Source organism: Sesamum indicum, linkage group LG2 (genome assembly GCF_000512975.1).
Source record: "Sesamum indicum cultivar Zhongzhi No. 13 linkage group LG2, S_indicum_v1.0, whole genome shotgun sequence".
Classification (NCBI taxonomy): domain Eukaryota; kingdom Viridiplantae; phylum Streptophyta; class Magnoliopsida; order Lamiales; family Pedaliaceae; genus Sesamum; species Sesamum indicum.
In genome coordinates this window covers 548,252-566,956 of record NC_026146.1, presented here as the reverse complement: position 1 = coordinate 566,956, position 18,705 = coordinate 548,252, and the positions used below count along the sequence as shown (strand labels likewise).

At 40.6% G+C, this 18,705-nt stretch overlaps 3 protein-coding genes and 2 long non-coding RNA genes across 14 annotated transcripts; 2 read left to right on the top strand and 3 right to left on the bottom strand.

The window, feature by feature from the left end:
• Positions 2-3,542, bottom strand: LOC105175573 (FT-interacting protein 1). The gene has a single exon (XM_011098059.2). It carries the CDS (start codon positions 3,147-3,149, stop codon positions 168-170), a length of 2,982 nt encoding a protein of 993 aa, XP_011096361.1. The 5' UTR covers positions 3,150-3,542; the 3' UTR covers positions 2-167.
• On the bottom strand, positions 4,963-9,891 carry LOC105175546. Of its 10 annotated transcripts, none has more exons than XM_011098030.2 (3): positions 9,586-9,891; positions 7,798-7,828; positions 4,963-7,687 (listed from the first exon to the last, which is right to left on the bottom strand). In XM_011098030.2, exon 3 carries the CDS (start codon positions 7,641-7,643, stop codon positions 5,301-5,303), a length of 2,343 nt encoding a protein of 780 aa, XP_011096332.1. In that variant the 5' UTR covers positions 7,644-7,687; positions 7,798-7,828; positions 9,586-9,891; the 3' UTR covers positions 4,963-5,300. The 10 variants fall into 10 exon arrangements, with proteins under 10 accessions (XP_011096332.1, XP_020547575.1, XP_011096348.1 ...); XM_020691916.1 differs by lacking the exon at positions 9,586-9,891 and adding an exon at positions 9,249-9,561; XM_011098046.2 differs by lacking the exon at positions 9,586-9,891 and adding an exon at positions 9,270-9,561.
• On the top strand, positions 11,268-13,732 carry LOC110013166. The gene is made up of 2 exons (XR_002288344.1): positions 11,268-11,756; positions 12,226-13,732. It is a non-coding gene; the product is annotated as an uncharacterized LOC110013166 (long non-coding RNA).
• LOC105175529 lies at positions 13,330-16,107 on the bottom strand. Its single transcript, XR_848904.2, has 3 exons — positions 15,806-16,107; positions 15,304-15,379; positions 13,330-13,753 (listed from the first exon to the last, which is right to left on the bottom strand). It is a non-coding gene; the product is annotated as an uncharacterized LOC105175529 (long non-coding RNA).
• Positions 16,321-18,477, top strand: LOC105175521. Its single transcript, XM_011097986.2, has 2 exons — positions 16,321-17,707; positions 17,986-18,477. Exons 1-2 carry the CDS (start codon positions 16,448-16,450, stop codon positions 18,286-18,288), a joined length of 1,563 nt encoding a protein of 520 aa, XP_011096288.1. The 5' UTR covers positions 16,321-16,447; the 3' UTR covers positions 18,289-18,477.

Here is an 18,705-nt window from a genome sequence, read left to right as displayed (position 1 = left end):
GTTCTGCCGAATACATGAAATGGACAAACAGAAACTGTGGGTCTGGGCAAGTAACCCACACTGGCTGAGGGTTGCAGGCTTCACTCTTGCTGCTGCTTCTGCTGCAGACTTATTTTGATTCATTTGGAAAGTGAATCTCTCTTCTTTACTATGAATATGCAATCATCTCACAGAAGGGAGTCTGCCCTGGATGGCAATCTCTTGAAGAAATTGACAGGTATTGGTGGCAACTTGTACCTGAGCCGAGGATGGCGCAGTACATAAAGCCCGATGAGCAGTGCGACAATTTGGAAAGGAGTAATATACAAGAACATAGCCCAGATCAATGAAAATGTGACAAAGATAGTTGTGGCCCTTGGATCCCTCCAGCTCAACAAGGCAAGTACTCTCTCTCCTTGCATTGCCAAATCTGATGTCACTGTTTGAACTCTTCCCGCCACCGTCCTCATCCTGTCATATCTCATCCTCACAATGTCAGTTGAAAGTGAACGAGAAGTTGGAAATGGTTCGAATTCCTCTTGTAGTTCATCCGGTTGAGCATCCTCTGCTTGAGAAAGCCAAGCATCCATGTGTGGTGGTTCCCTGGGCCTGAACCGATAGTTCCACAAGCCAATGACAAAAAGGTAGAGGAAAAGTGTAGGCAAGATCAGCTCCGGGTAGCATACTAGTATCAGAAACAAAATGTGCATGAGGATTGTGGTCAGCGGGTTTTTCCAGTGACATATGTCATTGAACCAGCTAAGCACATACTGAATTCCAGAAACGAGTAACATTATGCGGGTGAAGTTGGCTTTGCTCCTCCTGAGGCTAAACATATGGTAATCCACATCCAGCATGTAGTCAACAATCTCTGCTCTGAGTGGTGGCTCCGCCCGGGCTAGGCTTCCGGCCACTATGTTCATTGCATGGTGGCGCAGCAAATCAACGTGCTTAATGGATATGGGCTGAACATAATGCATTTTTGGGAGCAATGGCTTCCCATATTGTGTCACCATGTTCGACCAAGCTGTGCACGTGAAACGTATAGCCAAGTGGAGTTCCCCATTTTTCTTCAAACCAGAGGTAGAAAGAACCAACAGCGGGTATGAATGGGTGTAAACTCGATCAGTTTCCAGGGTGGAGACCCTAATTCTCACCTTGCCAATTCTCTGATCCTTTGCGTCTTCTTTATCGTTGATGTGACAATTGTCAAAAACGCCAATCGTGATCACAGTATAAGGATCATAAACTTCCCAAGTATACTGCTCATTCCAACGAGGATGCAGGTTGTCGAGAAGTGTTCTGGTACGAACCCATTTGTTCCCATACTTGGCCACACAATAAGCATCAGTCAGTTTACCCTCTTTCCCCTTCATTGCCTGCAGATTTCGAGCACTCAAAATGCCAACCTCAAGAAGGCCAATGCTGGGTTTGTGCAGTTGCTTGGCTGATGGCCGAAGGTCACTACTGAAATGCGTGGACTCATCAAGGACATGGTAACCAGAATCTATGGTAAGTCGAAGATAAATTCTACTAGCGAATTTGTCTTTCTTCTCCCCACCTTCGTCCTTCACCAAAGAAGGCTTTTGAAGACCAAACCACTGGGCATCAGGCAGCTTAGCATTTTCAACTCTCCGTTTAACGTTCCTAAGAGGTATAAGAACCCTTCCAATCACCTCATCATTTGCTGCTTTGTCCTCCACACTAACAACTATATTCTCATTGAAAGGCTCCCATGCTACATACATAAGCTCCTCGTTCCACTCCGGATTTATGGTCTTCGTTGAAGAAGGCCTAGTAGTTCTGCCCTGATTTCCAAGCTCCACCCTCACAATTGGATCCGGCGGTCGTGATTTATCTGATGGAACGAGATCTTGAGCTGCAATCACATGGACTCTCAGATAATGCAGCGTTGGTGAGAAATACACTTTTGATCGTGTACTGTTCATGTTTTCCTGGTTTACGCTATGAGCATCTGAGTGCCAAGCATCAGGGAAGGCCTCATCAGCTTGTGTCCCCATCCAAACTGCAAGCATAATGTCCCCTTTCTTGAGTAACTCTCCTTTCTTGTCCACCAATTTGAACCACTGGGGAGCCAGAGGACTATCAGGTGGTACACGTTGAGGCACTTCTGATACATCAAATGTGATCTTCCCAACAAAGTCATCCTTCGAAATATCCTTATCTTTCACCGTGATTTCAATCAAACTGCTTTGCAGTCTCTCCTTTGAGAATGCAAAAACGCGATCCCACACTGGACTTTGATTCTTCTCAAAGTGCTTCGTCACCCCTTTATAATTACCAACTTTCACCTCGACATATGGATCAAGACTCCCAGAAACATCCATTACTGGGAGATCCATAGCTTTTACAACCCTTACGTACAAAAAGTTCATCTGCTCCACCAGATCATAAGTGCTTTCAGTTTTGTCCCTTCCCCAATATCCCATTCTTGCAGCCAGAGGAGGACTTGTCTCCATCACCGCGTACTCTGGCTTCTTCCCTGGAAATTGCATTTGCATCACAGTAGTGGCTGAAGAAACCAGTTCAGCTTTGGAAAAATCACCCCGGGTTTCCCGGGCTGGAGTAGGCCCGCCGCCTCCGTTAACAGTTCCCAGAGAGTAAAATTTTCTCAACTGTTTTTCCTTCTTTTTCTTCTTGCTCTTGTCATGAGTTTCCTTGTAATAGTACTCATCATCCAACTTATTAGCATCAACCTCCTTCAACGGAGTAGCAGCTTCCTCATGATGATCATAATGGATCTCCATACCATCAACACCCCCATGCAAATATAATTTCAAGGCAATATCACCCTTTACGTGAGAAAAGATACCTCTTTTATCAAGAGGGTACTTCTGCACCAGGGCTTCTTGCTCAGGGAAAGGAACAGACATGCCAGAAATCCGAACCTTCCCAAGGAAGTTCTTGTGGTGTCCATGCTTGTTATCATTGTACACAAAAACCTCAATCGTCTGAGTGGACAAATCTTGGGGGTTCTTGACATTGAACACTAGCTTCTCATTCCAAGAAGGGTTGAGATTTTTGGGCTTAGTGGAAGTTCTTTGGCGCTGCCCTTCAAACTCTACTTCTACAAAAGGGCTTGCACTCCCATGACCATCTTTAGGCATGAGATCATGGGCATCAAGAACTTCAACCACAAGTTTAGCCATTGGTGATAATGAACCAAGCGATAGTACTTCAAATCTAGAGAGAGAGACAAGCTATGGTTGAAAAGAGATGGTAAAGAAAGAAAGAGTGGGAGTGAAGAAGATCAGAGAACAAGGAAATAAGGAAGGAAAAAGAGACTGTGAAAAATAGTAGGCAGTGGGAATGTCATCGGGTTATTTGGAGTAAGAATACAGGTCGGGGTAGTAAATTTGTAATTTGTTGCAAAGAAAGAGCCGATAGTTTTGGTGGAATAAGGCGGCCACTACACTCGTTTATCTCTTTCGGTTCTTGTCTGTGTGTGTTTTCTGTGTCTGTATGCATGTATATACGAAATAAAGCAGGTATACTATACATATGGTTCGTATTACACGGAATGAACCTTGTGTGAGTGTGTGCATGTACATTTATACATATGCACGTATACATATATTCTCTGAAAATGACATGCATCTGCATTTATCCTTTGACAAATCTGAAATATTTTAAAGCTCTAAATATCGTTCAAGGATCACAAACTGCTTTAATTAATATCAACTTATGAGACGTGAGTTTGGATACAAATGTCGTTCAAGAGTATTTCTCTCCTCCGTAAATTACTAAATCACAAACTGCCCTTTGATTACATACCTTAGATGGTCCTACTGGCTTAGATTCACAGCTTTTTGGGTGATGAAATTCTCCCTACAGTGGCTTCCCTCGGACCACCACCTATTTCCACTATGATCTTTTCTGTCCGATAGCATGAGACGACCTTTAAAAAAGACGGGAATGCCCAAAAGTAGATCCCTCTAACTTTTCACTAAATTCTTCTGTTTCTGCTTACAGCTTACAGCACGACTGACTAGCCGTTTTAGCTGACCCCAATCAGCTGTACAATGCAGTAAAATTTGCAAATGATGAGGACAATATCATACTCTTGACTTTGATTTAGTCCATAAACAATGCTGTTTTTCTTCAGCACAAGAACAAATTCAAGAAGTAGAAACTCTAAAACTCAAAATCAACTGCTATATCAACGGGCAGTAGTGCATCATTGTTTCCAGAAGTCCAGAGAAATGCCCCTTCACGAGTCTAATATGATTAGATTTCAATAAAATGAGCATTCTAATTAGAACAATTGCTGTACTGCACTTGAGGAATCTTTACTTTGTCTTTCAGTGCAAGAACAATGTTAAAAGTACAAAGAATAGTGCCCTTTTTCCCCTCTTTATCAGTGAAAATTGTTCTGGCACTTTGAGTAAGGATGAAAGTTTGATGATCATCTTGGATCAGCCACCTGTTGCAAAAGATAAGAAGGAAAGTCTCTTCCAGAATATACAATTGGGTTTCAAGCATTTGTCTGAATGTTCTACTTTTTGTTTAATGAACTTTGAGAAGAATATTCTTCAATGGATAGTTGCTCCTCTTTTTCTGTGGTCCAATGCCATTTCCAATTTCCCTGATTCCAAAGTCTGGGTAGGAAAATATCAGAAGTTCTGAGCTTCACTGATCTGACCCAAATCAGGTCCATGGTAACTTGGACTTAAGATTTGAGCTCAAGAATCAGTGTAGGCCGATTCATGTCAAATTCATGGGCCGTAATGTAAAAGCTGTTTGCAACGGTTCAGTCTGTTTATTGAGCCCAATGCTGATGTTCAGAATGAGCTGAACAGCCTTAAATTGCCAGGGTCAGTGTCCTCCCACAATTATGTCGGAGGTTATTTGAAAGACCATTTAGGTTGAGCATACAGTCAAAGGTTGAAAGCATTTGAACCTTGGCTGTTCGGCTTTGATTAATTTCCACAGCCACACGGTATATATTAATGAGGAACAAGATCGACACTGAAAGACGTTATAGCGATTCAATAGATCAAAAAATAATGTATCGATGCGTTCTCTATCTACTGTCAGAAACAAACTATGCCATATACAAAAGTTCAGCGGTCTATTAGCCTGGCCTATGAGGAAGAACAAAAGGATAATAGCAAGGACAACTTTGAAGTGCTCCTCCCTAGAAAACATTTGGGGCATCTCAAGCCTCCTAAACCCTGTTGAGCAAGTGTCTAAAGCTGATCCATGCATAGCTGATGAAGAACTACTGTGGCAATTAGGTAGACTCTAGCAGCAAAGTGAAACAATAACTAGATCAGCTGCCACTAAAGTCATCAATAACTTCAATTCACCTGTTTGTGGCCAAGTTGGTAAAACTCCAATCCTCCCTCAGGTTCCTTCCTTTTCATAGATCCTGAAGACCAAGCTTCTGGATGCAGGTGTTCGTCCATTGAAGAATTTTTAGCAAGAAACAAAAATTGTCTAGCCTCATCCATCTTGGTTCCCTTTGTTGATAATAAGTTCTCCTCAGTTTTTAGATCAAGTTTGTGTGTAGAAGCTGTATTACTGCCGGTGCCCTGTCCATGAACAACCTGCAGAAAATGAGGGGTGCGCAAAGACATGTGAGCTGTTCCTGGATTAAATACTTCAGGCAAAACGCCATGTTCGTGAGGATATCTTGGATAAGGCATGGTGCCAGATATATGGATGCTAGATGGTAAGGGATCTACAGGACCAAAAGGAAATGGACCCTTGGAAGGATAACTGTGAGGGGGTAAAGTATGTGATATGAATGGTAACTTTGGTTGCAAAGAAGCTACTCTTTGCATCATTTCTTCTGGTTGGAGGATATCTGGCGAAGCCACAGCCGCATAAGCATTCTGGGGTACGTGCTGCATACTACTCAAATCGACCAACTGACAGTGGCTGGTAAAATTGAAATCTCGCCTTCCTGGATTTGCAGAATCTGAAGTCTTGTTTCCTAGAGATTGGAGACCTTTGCCTAGCCGTTGCAAGTTGTAGGATCTGTATCCTTCTGATGTTGTAACATTCAAGTTCAAGTCTTCCACGTGGTGATTTTCTGATACAGGCAGGAGAGAAGGTTGAGTAAACTCATCGGCAGCATCGTAAAGGCAATTGAGATCAATCCAGAGATTCTTGGATCGTTTTGAATCAACTTCTGACTGAGAATCTTGTAAGATCCCCTCATGCTCCATTGGCATCCCATTAGGAGCACTATCTTCTAGTGCAGCAATATTGAGATCAATCCCTGTGAAACCTTGGGGAGCTTTTGGTTCATTATTTCTGGAACATGTTTTTCTATCCAAACACTTGGAATGAACAGCAGGAAGGAAAGCACTAGTTTCAGCAGAGCCCTTCCAACCCAACCTTCCTTCAAACTTCAAAGGAACAGTAGGTTGACCACTAGGTCTCCCAGCTTTTGCCACCACATGTATTACACGATGAGAAGATATAGTTGTAACAACTGGCTGAATAAAATCTTCTGTTCCATTTGCATTGATCTCTTCATTGAGATCAAACCCAGCTATAAAAGTACCCTGATCTTTCGCAGCAACTTCACTATATTTCATTATTGAGGACTCTGAAGATTCATTTGCCCAAGAATCCCCCTTGAACTTGCCCATCATTTCAGGACTCATCTTTACTGGTTTGCCTTTAATGGCCAAAATATTCTCGCTTTCCTCTGATGTTCCTGAATTTATCAGTCTTTCTCCTGAGTAAGTGGTTTGGAGATTATCATGTTCATCACATGATCTTATATTCTCCACAGTTTTGCTTGAGCAATTGAAATTATCTGAATTACCAGAACAAATAGAACTTTTCTCAACTGTCCCAGCATGTTCCTCTTCGATGGAAGAGGTGTTTCCTGAGACCCATTTGTACATGTCAGGCTGTTTCAGAACTTCCACACCATCCTCACGTTTTGCCGCCGCATGACGCCACTCACGAGAAATCTCTTCGTCTCCCTTCTTGAAAGGCAATGAGCTCTGACTTCCAACTATTGAAGAAATCATCATACTATTCCTGGCTCTTGCGTTTCTTATAGCCTTACGAGCAATTTGACCAGATACACCTGATTCATAACTGGCTGTTACTGGTTCTTCTGATCTGCGGTCAAAGGCTTTAGAGTTAGAACTATCCATGGAACTCACATAGTTCCAGGACGAATAAGCTTCTTTCGAGATATCTTGGCAGCTGTTATTTGATAAAGAAAATGGAAGGACCACAGAGAAAGAATTCGAACATGAAGATTCAGTCCTATGTTGAGAGTCATGTGTCAATGCATGTAAGCTATCCTCAGCAGCATTCCCATGATGTTTTTTCCTGGCCTCCATTTCAAAACTTCCGTGGCCAAGGGGTAAACTTACCTCTGTGCTAATATCACTTTTTACTGGTGTAGTCCATGTAGAAGCAATGGCGCCTGATGATTGCATATCAGGATCGTGATACTTTGAATTACCCTCAAAGACTAGAGTTGATCCTTGTTTCTTGCCAGTAGACACTGATTCAGAAACTTGTTCACCAGATACTCTTGATGTTGAAATCTCTTGTTTCATGTTTCCTACATGATTTCCTCCTGTACAATCTTGGGTAGCATAATATTTGATCTCCTTGCTTTCAGGAAACAAATTAGCTTGACTTGTTGCAGCCTTCCGGTCAGCCATAAGTCTCTTTGCAGCTGATCTGTTAGCAACCTTTAGCGATCAAGCTGAAGTGTGTAAAGACTATCAATTAAGACTGGACATCATTATCATCCTTCAGTTGACGAGCAGCCACAGAATAATGATAGAGCAGATATAAGCCACTTTATGTTTTTACCTTTAGTAATTCATAATCAGAGGCTCCACTCCTGCACAATTAACATCTACTCTATGTTAGCAAAAATTTGCTCACAGAAATATCATTAGAATAGGGTGAGATAATCATTTGCTAGTGGCACCGCATCAAAATGGAGCAAGGTATTTTGGGGAAGTAGTTTCTATCTCTGACATATCACAATAAAGAACTGAGAATAGGGGAGCATACTGATGTCAGATTCCATGAAGAAAAAGCTATCCCTCATTCTTTCCTTACTTGAACCTATTCTTTTAACATTTGAAGTACTTCAAAGGACTATAACGTTATTATAAAGAAAAATTACAACATTCCAATTGCTAAGACATTTATTAAAAGTTTCAACCTTTTTGTAGACTCTGACACAGCATCTCATCAGAGCATTTCTAGTTCTCGAATATTATGCATAAACATGTATCATAAATGGCTAACTTAAGCAGCTTAAATACACTACCCATGTTTTCTCAATGTTTATAATTCTCGTTGAAAGATAACAGGTCTAAGATGTACCCTATATTATACCTTTGATACTTGTTAATTCTAGCTTCGATATAAAACTCAAGAAACCACCATCTCCCCAGAAGGTGAACAAACTACCAGAAATTGAATCCAAAGCACAAAATAGTCCTTTTCTACTCAAAGTGACAACAACTGAATAAATCCTCAATGTATTTAGCCAAGTAACTTGATCAGCTACTCAAATTTTCAACATCTGCCCATACAAAAGCATGTAGAGTAACTTCATGTGCAGCAAGTCACTCTTTGCAATGCAATACTACTTCAAATTGATGTCAATCTTAACCAGGAATCACCCACATTTGCCAAAGCCTGACATTCTTTAGGTGATTCTAGATTTTTAACCAAGTTGTCAGCATGCATGTGTAGCCCAAGAATGCATTAGCAGATATAGAACAACTATAAAGTGAAAACATGAACATGTGCAGTCGGATCGAATCAGCAAGGAATGAGCTGATTTAGTAAAACAAAAATGACCCGTATTTCCCATTTCACGAGTCAATAAAAGATAGTAGAGAACATCTCCAGTAGGACTTAAAGGTGCTTATATGCTAAACAACACAGATCTGCAAGAAAAGGACAAAGGCAAAACCTTAACCAACCATCAAAACCAGCTTAGCAATTGTAAAAGCCCAGACCCAAAAGGAAGAATTATTCTTGAAATCTATCAAATCAAAGATGCAACACTAACTGATGCACACTCACGAAACAGCTCAGACGCTCACATCTCTGAAAAGTCAGTAAAATTTTAACAAAAGAAGACGCTTAAGCTTCAAACATCGGTAGAGAAAACCTCAAACAACTTTCGTAGAACAAGAAAGCAAACAACTATCAACCCAATCCCAGAAAAGAAAAGAAAAGAGATTTGTACGCATCTTCTGCAATATGATAGATGAATTTTATTTAGATTGGAAGGAAACCTGAGAAAAAAGAGCATAAACCTGGAGAGCGCAAATCTCGTAAGGTCTCAGCTTTTCAGTCAGAAAAGAAAAAGAAATAGGCCCGGATGAAAGTCAGAGGCGAAAACACAATAACAACGAGAGAGAATCCTTTCACTGCTACGCCTCAAAAGAAAAATTATGTCACCCCTTTTCTCCGTTGGTATAATAATCTGATTTTCCTCTCTCTCTCCCACTATCAAAAGTCCAACCAACCAAGACTAGTACCTTTTCCCCTCCATGAACCCAAACATGAAAGAGACAGAAAAGAATCAATAAAGATATGCAGAAAATATAATCAATAGATACACGCACATACTCGTATGCCGATAACAGCAAAAGGGCACTGCATTCTGTGTGAAAGAACATATCTTTACTACGGGAAATGCATCTGTTTGCAAATGTGTTTGGTTTGGTGTGATAGAAAGAAAGGGATGGCCAGCCAGCCAGCCAGCCGACGACAGTCAGTGTGTGTGTACTGTGTGCGTCAGAATCAAAGGGCAGGGTGCTGTGGTGGTTGGGACCCACCTGGACCCCCTTTATTTTTTGTGCTACAGAATGTGGGACCCACAAACGCTTTGAGCAAGAAAGCGACGGGTGGATCCCACCAACCAAGGCCATACTTCCTACTTTGGAATCATCATCATCATCAACAATGAATGAAGTGAGATGTGATTCTTGTGTGTGACAAGACAATATTTTGGTCTTCCCAGTTGTAGCCCTGTTCCTGTTGTTGTAGGCTGTAGCCCTGTTGCTGACTAACCTTTCTTCTTGCCTCACATCACTTGCGACGTGTTTGATATCTTTGGGAATGCAAAAGTAGATTATAGATCGTATGTTCCGTAGTTTACATCAAATGTTTGGAAAAAAAAATTAATTGAATCAATTAATTATAAAATAAATATAATATGCTTATTATATAGTTAATTATACTTTTTAAATTGTATATTAATTAATAATAAATATATTATACTTATTATATAACTAAGTTCAAATATTTATAAAAGAAAAGTGCACTAGGATATAGTTAATAAGTTTTCATTTAATTAAAGTAAAGTAAACAAAAAAGAAATGTAATTCTATCTCTATCTTTTTCCTTGTTGGAAGCTTACTTTATTAAGCGTAATCACTTTCTCTAAAATAATTTGAAGAAAATAGGATGATGATTAAGAAAAAGGTTGAAATTTGCAATAATTTGACCAAATACCTTTTCAACAGGTCTAAAAAATATAGTTATATTTATCGAAACAAACAATCATTCTCAAGGACAGAATTCTGTCATGTCAATTATGCCCATATGCATCTCTCTCTCTCTCAGCCTCCATCATATATATCTATCATAAATTGTAACCAGACCATATTTCGGGTCTGCCAAACAGAGCTTTAAGGCATTTGAAACTGTTGTGGAATGGGACAATGATAGTGACTGCGGGAGCATCAAATTGATTAGTGTGATGAACTGTTGTACCAAAGAGATGTCGACGTGAGCTCTCTCCTGTTCAATTATGTTTTCTCTTTTTCTCTTCCCGGATCAATCAATTATGTTTGGTTTTAGGACAGCTCCAACCTTCCACCCCTTACTCCTATCCATCATTGTTCTTTCGCCTGCGTCCATTGAATTAGAGTACTGGCATTCCTTTCATTTTACGGAAAATTTTAATTCAAATTGAGTTTATTTATATCGAAATTAATTATATAATAAATGAATTATGTAATAGCATACAGTTCAGAAAAAATAATCAATTACATGATAAATATGACTCGTTTGCCGCACAATTGATTTGATTGGATCAAATTTAATGTGGGTTGGAATTTTCTCCATTTTACCTATGATATACAGATGCTGCCAAGATTCATTAATGCGGAATCTTGGACAAGAAAAGGCAAATCATTGTTCTGTTGCATTATCTAGGATGAATCCAAGAAAGATGTAAGACCTACAACAGCTAAACTCTTATGAATCTGTTTACCAACACATTTTCATAACAACCAGATCTCAGAACATAGTGCATCTTTGCTGTTACTAAGGAATCACCAAGTATCATCAAGACAACAACTTAAGTGCATATAAAGTATACCAAGTACTAAAATTGGATGCTTAATAAGTAAGACGACAAAGATAATTAAATATGCAGAGATACTACAATTTGTTGCTACCAAGATCTAAAGAATCCCAAGAACAGATCTTTCCGAAACAACGGAGCAAGGACTTATGCTCTCAAGGCAGGGGACCAAAATTTTAGTTTCTTTCATGCAAAAGCAAACCGTAGACACCAGGTCAATTTGATTCGATGGTTGCATAAATCTGATGGGTCCTGGACTGAAACAAAGGAAGAGGTGCAACGGAACATTAATTATTAAGTATTTTGAGATATGTTTACATCCAACAGACCACAATCGGACGATATCCAGGGAGGTGTCGAGCACCTTACAGCTGTGGTGGACGAAGCTCTGGCCACTGATCTGCAACAACCCTATATGGAGGAAGAGGTAAAAAAAGCTCTCTCTTGTATGTCTCCCTTGAGTCTCTTGGCCCCGATGGTCTACCTCTTTTATTTTTTTCTAAAATTTTGGCATGTTGTTAAATCGGATGTTGTCAAGTCTATGCTCAAATTCTTGAATAATCATATCTTGCCTATCGATTTGTCGGGATGCGGCAAGAGAAGTTCTGCCGTAGGGATGCAGATGGCGAATTGAGACAGGACACTCGGCGGATGTCTGGAAGGACATGTGGATCCCTCGATCACCCTCTTTTAGAGCTTATTCTCTGAATGTACATAATGTGCAGAATCTGTGTATCAATGATCTGATTTGGGCTGAGTCTTAGGAGTGGGATGTGAAGACTATTAATTCCTTTTTGTAGCCGTGAACAGAGAAGCTATTTTATAGATCATGCTAAGCCTGTCAAGAGATCCAAATATTCTTATTTGGCATTATACTAACAATGGTCTCTTTTCAGTTCGCAGTGCGTGTCATCTTGCACCCTCTCTTGCCTCTTAGGCAAGTACAAGCGATGGGCAAAGCTCCTCCAGAAAGCTTTGGAAGTCAATCTGACAAGTGAAAGTTCCAAACAAAGTCAAGGTGCTCACGTGGCGAGCGATTTGAGATGCACTTCCAACCGCGGCCAATCTCAAAAGGAAGTTGCCGTACGAGGAGATTGTTTGTCCCTTTTGTACAACCATGGACTTTAACAATCATCCACACACTTTTGCAATGTTGTTTTGCGATACAGGTTTGGGCTTTGTCTAATTTCCAAACTTCGAGTGGTCCTGTCTGCTCTGTTGAAGATTGATTTTTTAACATTTTGAAAAAGTTATCTCCGGGAGATTCCAATTGTGCTCTCATGATCTGTTGGACGTCGTAGATTTTGCTAGGAGTTACTTGAATGCCTTTTTGCTACAGAATTATGTCAATTCTCGCCCATCGCAGCTCATCAGCACTGTTGGCGGGCTCTACATGAAAATTATATCAAAATTAATCTTGATGGCGCCCTTCTTGTTAGCGACAATTCTTTGGGAATTGGGGTGGCTGCTCAAAACTGAATTGTGGAACTTGTTTGGCATAGCGTTCATTCCACCTTGATCGGAGAGGAACAACACTTTTGGCCGAAACACTTGCAGCAAGAGAGGCAATTCTTTTGGCCCGTCAGAAATCTTGGCAAAAGGTGACACGCGAAAGGGATTGAGCTATACTTCTCTCCAAGATCTCCCTAGCTTCATAGGACTATCTACTGTCGGTCCTCTGATTTTTGACATTGTGTCTTTTGCGACTCATCTGGAGTCAGTTTCTTTCTCTTTTGTCTTTCAAACAGGCAATTCAGTTGCACATATGTTGGCCCGTTTTGCACTTAACCTTGAAGGGGACTCTTCTAATGTACCCCCTGAGGTGAACTCTTTGTTGATCGGCAATGTTGGCAATTAATATAGTCCCAAGTTTCCTCTCAAAAACAAGAAAAAAAATGATCTGAAAAATCTGAAGTGCACAATTGTTATCAGGATGGAAACCCAAGTAACAATAAATGATTCAATATTGTGCATATATGTAGCATGCACAAATTCAGAGCATATATAGGGAGTAACGGAACATACCAACTTCAACATTCCCAGTTACGTAAATCAGCAAGTCCACAACATGGTTGTTGGTTAGTCCTATATAAATTCAATCTTGATAATGATCTTTTCAGCATAAAATTTAAGTTCAGGGCTCCTAATGGTTCATATAGCATACAACAAGCGAGATAGAAATCATCCCTTCTTCCCTAAAAAGAACTAGGAATGTTAGGGAGAAGAAGATCAAGGAATGTGTTATCTGTAATGAGGAGAAGAGGAATGACACAAAGCTCATTCATCAGCCCATTCATTGAGGATCCTCAAAAATTTTCACCATAGTAATAAGTTGTCCCAACCACTAGAGCAATTGTAGCCCCTTGGACGACCACATGAGCTCTCATTAGTTTCTGGCCCAAATGAGAATTTCCCTGTTTGAAACTAATGAGACCAGTTGTGAGCACGTCTGCTGTCATAAGCGCACCTCAGATACAAAAGCTCAACACCAAACTCGAAGTGAAGAAAATATAAAATAGTTAATAAGAAATTAGAGTTTTACTAGCATAGGACTAATGATATGAACATCATAGTAATGTGTTGGACGGTCTTAACGCTAAGACAAGGTCTTTTTTATTGCAACATGAACTCCATTTAACCCAAGAGATGGGTATTTGATCAGGATCAAACAGTTTAGAATTTTATACCAATCCCTAGGATAAGTTTGCTATATATTGACAACTGAAAAAGTTGGTAATGCGACAGAAATCTCTGCTAGCCTTTTTCTGCTTTTTCTATCTACAAGAGGGGCCACCTCATATATAATGTAGAACCTCACTTGAACAACCTTTTTCTCAAAGAAGTCAATGCAAGCTGACATCATGTGGATGGCCCCCGAAATTTATACTTCTTGTTTACCAAATTACCAGCCCACAACTCTCCCATGTTGTAAAATAAATGGCCCAAACCAAAATAGCCTGGGCCCTTGCAGTATCACTGGACGGCTTATTAATTCACTAGGCCCAATGGGCCACCTAACCCACCAACCCAGTCCACCAGGTCTGACCCGTCTGCAGACCTTTTAAATAGTTAATCTCTCTCTCTCTCTCTCTCCATAACCTTAACCCTAATCCCAGTGTTGTCTACCTCTCTTCCCCATTCTCTCTCTAACCCTTTGAGTTCTCCCCCTTCTCTCTAGTTTTCCCATCCCATCGTTTCTTTCTCCAATGGTTGTTACTAACCATTTAATGGCCAGCCTCTTTAAATGGCTGGTGCAAAAATGGTTTGAGGGATAATATAGAGAAAGCTTTAGCTTCTTCTCCCTCTACCCATTTTTTATCTAATATGTTCTTCATGTTCATAACCTGAAGGCACTAGGTTAATCTAATAGTCTTTGTGGCCTTGCCTTCGTGGCACTGTGACAACAGCCTTTCTTGCATTTCTTGTTGGTTCAGTGGTTTAAAGCCTTTGTGGCTTGACTTGGTGGCTCTGTGAAATTAACAACCGTGATACTTCCAGGGTTGTTGGCCTTTGGCCTTTGTGGCCTCTAGATCTTGGCTATTTGAGCCTTGTTTACTACTTTCTGTTATATGCATCTTTTATCACTGATTCTGCAGTTTCTAGGATTAAGTTTGGTTTTATTCTTTATATTTGTAAGGTTGTAATTATTCTGGGTTTCTTCAACCCAAAAGCTCTGTAATAATTTTTTATTTGTCTATATCTGTTGGAGCCAGTAACCGATCCATACCCAACAAACGTATACCAATTGTGAAACATAATTCTGAAATGAATCGCAAGCATCTATCCCAAAGAACAAAGTTATTCAACCTGTTGTAGGATAACGATACCTAGCATCCGCCGTTAATCTTTCAATAAACAGTTCTTAGCGGACATGTTGACCGACGAGCCTAAGATACACTAATGTTACAAATGAGAAGTATCATACCAAGATATTGTAACATAAACCAGAAACAGCAACAGGAAGAGAAATTTACCAATAGGAACAAGAGGGTTCCTAACACGCTTTTTCTCTTCAAACACCTGTTCAATTTCTGCATTGACAGACCCCATCTGATCCATTTACATCTAGTCAGTTCAAAATCGAAGAATAAAAAATTGTGATGCACAAAGCAAGATCGGTTATGTTGGGGGTGCTGAAAAATATTCATAATCCGATCACGCAGTATTTCTTCTCATCATCACTTATCGGCTTGAATAAAGCAATTTAATTCTAATGTACGTGAAAATACGACTGGAATCAGAATTAACAAACCAATCTAAATAATCTCTACCCAGTTACAATACAGTCCTGCCCAACAACTAACCCTTTAAATCCAAAGGGTTTCTCCATTGGAAACAGAATACAATTCAAACTAAAGCATCAAATACACATCAGAGGCAATTGCTGACGCAATAAATCAAATTTTGGATTCTTAATTTACTCACAAAATAGTAAAGTTTTTTACTGTTTATGCACAAAGAACATCACGAGCTGACCTCGAATGAGTGACTCTGGACAGAATCCAAGCGAAGAAAATTGATATTCAGGGGAAACCTTCTTTAAAAATAGGAATAGTTTCGTTGTTCAACAATTTGATGTGTTCTTTTGGAACTGGAAAGTGAAATGCGGGCTGTCATGATAGAGAAAAGGGAAAATGGTTGGGCTGGTGCATACTTTTTTGGGTTGGTATTTTTCTCCGTTTAACTTCTTGCTGCCTGTTTGGCCCAATCGCTCGAACATCCAAAACACCAAACCAAAAACTTTTCTATTTTCGAATTTTAATTTATGAAGTTATCATATGACAGTCAAATGAAGATATATATGGGTTTTCCTCAGCTTTGGCACATAATTCCAGGTTCCTGAGGATATCTTATCCGCTTTACTCCAATTCAGCCGGCAATCAGATAATCCTAAAACCATAAACTGCCACGTGTAATTCTGCAAGAACATGCGGCAAGCCACGTATAGCATGTCCAAAGCATCATACCACGTGGCTACTTGTGAAACCCCATTGAGCTCCTCAAACCAACTCCCAAGATTTTGGCAATTTTGCATGCAAACTGTTCTTACCAATTCAAGAATCGCAGATCCATTACTGGTTTTTGTAACAGAAGCTGAAGAGAAAGACAAAGACAACGATGATGAATGCTTTGGCTTTAGGTCTTGTCTTGACATCGCTTGTAACTGCAGGGTTTTTCAATCCAAGCCCAGAAAAGCAGGTTTCCAAAGAAGATGTTATAGTGAAAGAAGGGCACAGGGTAGTTGTGGTTGAGTATGAAAAAGATGATGGAAACACAAAGGTTTTGATCTCACCGCAGGAATCCCTGATATCCCATAAATTTGCTGAAACCGGGTTTGCTGCAAATGCGAAGGATAAATTGTCTGAAAAAATGGAGGATGCAAAGGAGAAGATAAAAGAGGTTTCCTCTTCTGTTGTCCCTGATGTGGGGAAAGTAGGAAATCAAGAAGAAGAAATTCATCACAGGTTTAGCCCTGGAGAGCTTGTGTGTGATGCCTACGGCAAGTGTAAGCGTATAATTGCAGGTGCTGTGGGGAAAACGAAGGAGGCGGTGGCTGAAACGGGTCACGAGGCGGCGGATAAGGTTTATTCCTCGAAGGAAGGGGCGAAGGAGGCTGTGAGTGAGGCCGTTGGCAAAGTTAAAGATACTGCTACTCATGCAGCCCACAAGGTTTCTGATAAAATCCAAGAAGCGAAGGCAAATGTGAAGGATTCTGCAAGTGAGATTTCAAGCAAAGCAAAGCAGGAAGCTGCTCAAAAAGCCAGAGGGGTGAAAGAGCAGGCGGAGAAGGTGAAACGACACGTTTATGATGCGGTCGACGCTGCCAAGAAAGTTAAAGAAGATACAGAGAGAGAGACATCAAGAAAGATGGAGGGTGCTAAAGAAATGGTGTCAGAGAAGGCAGAAGAATGGATGGAAAATGCCTCTGGTAGAGCAAGAGAAACTATTCGCGTGAAAAAGGAAAGGCAGAAGGAACTGAGTGAAATTCTGCGGAATGCTCGTGAAGTTGCAGTCGATGTTTTCAACTACATGCTGCCACCGGAGAGGGTTGCGTCATTCATGGGTATTTTGCATTTAATGGGATTCGCAGCTGCTTATGGGATGTGCGTGTGGATTACTTTCGCATCGAGTCACGTTTTGGCAGGGGCATTACCTAGGCAGCAGTTTGCAATGGTGCAAAGCAAGATTTATCCTGTGTATTTTAAGGCCATGGCTTATAGTGTGGGAATGGCGTTGTTCGGACACTTGATGATGAGTCTGAGCCAGAGGAAAGGTTTTGTCCCAGTCAGTGGGGGGATGTTCCAAGGCTTCAACATTATGGCGTCGCTTGCGATGATCTTGGTGAATCTGCTGTTCATGGAGCCTCGCGCATCCAAGGTTTGCAACGTTGTAAATTCTGTCTTTTCTTCAATCATTGATTGAGGTTTATGTTTCAAACTTGGAAATTTTCCGCTTATAGCCAGGTACTTTGATCCATCATAGTAAGAGATCTTCTCATGCTGTGCCTTGTTATAGAGTTGGCAAAATGATCAAAGCTGTAACTTCATATCTTCTTAGAAGAAAAGTATTATATACAATTGTTCTTGTTGGGGACAATTGAACATATTTACGCGTAGACTGATTGCATCTGTTGGTGTTACTATACTGGCTTTTAGGTAATGCTTGAAAGAATGAAGAAGGAGAAGGAAGAAGGCAGCGGAAAAGAAGGCCAGGCAACCGAGCCAACTGGCAGAGTGGCGGATTCAGATTCAACTGCTGCAGCAGCAGGTAGAGTTACAACAGGTGGGACGACTACAAAGGAAAATCCGGACGCAGCGTTAGCAAAGGCTCAAATCATCCGGTTAACTGCAACCCTGGAAAGGCTGAATTCTTACTCATCCTTCCTCAATGTTTTGACTCTCACGTCGCTCACTTGGCACCTAGCTCAGCTAGGCCAGCATCTGCACACTGCTTGTTGATGGTGCCTAGCGAAGTCTTGCGTGTTGCCTCTCTCTGTTTATGAAAATGTAGTGTGGTTGTGGCAATCATATTGAATTGCTGATATGGCTCATGGGGTTGTGCTGGTGTTGATTTTGTAGATGGTGTAATATGAGACGGAATGTCAATTTTCTGAAGCAGGAACAACCTAAGACTGTTAACATACTATCTACCCACCCTTGCAAGGCTCGAACAATACTTGTAGTGATCTTCGACCTATGTCATCATTTTACAGATTTATGTTGGTTGCTGTTTCAAAATTGCAACCGTCGGCTAAAACGAACAAAATGAGATGGCCAAAGTTCTTGGAGAGTGAAAATATCACTGGAAGCAACTGTAAAGTATCAGTAGTGTAGGAGTACAGTCGGCTGCTATTTTTGTCCATTCCGCCTGCACTG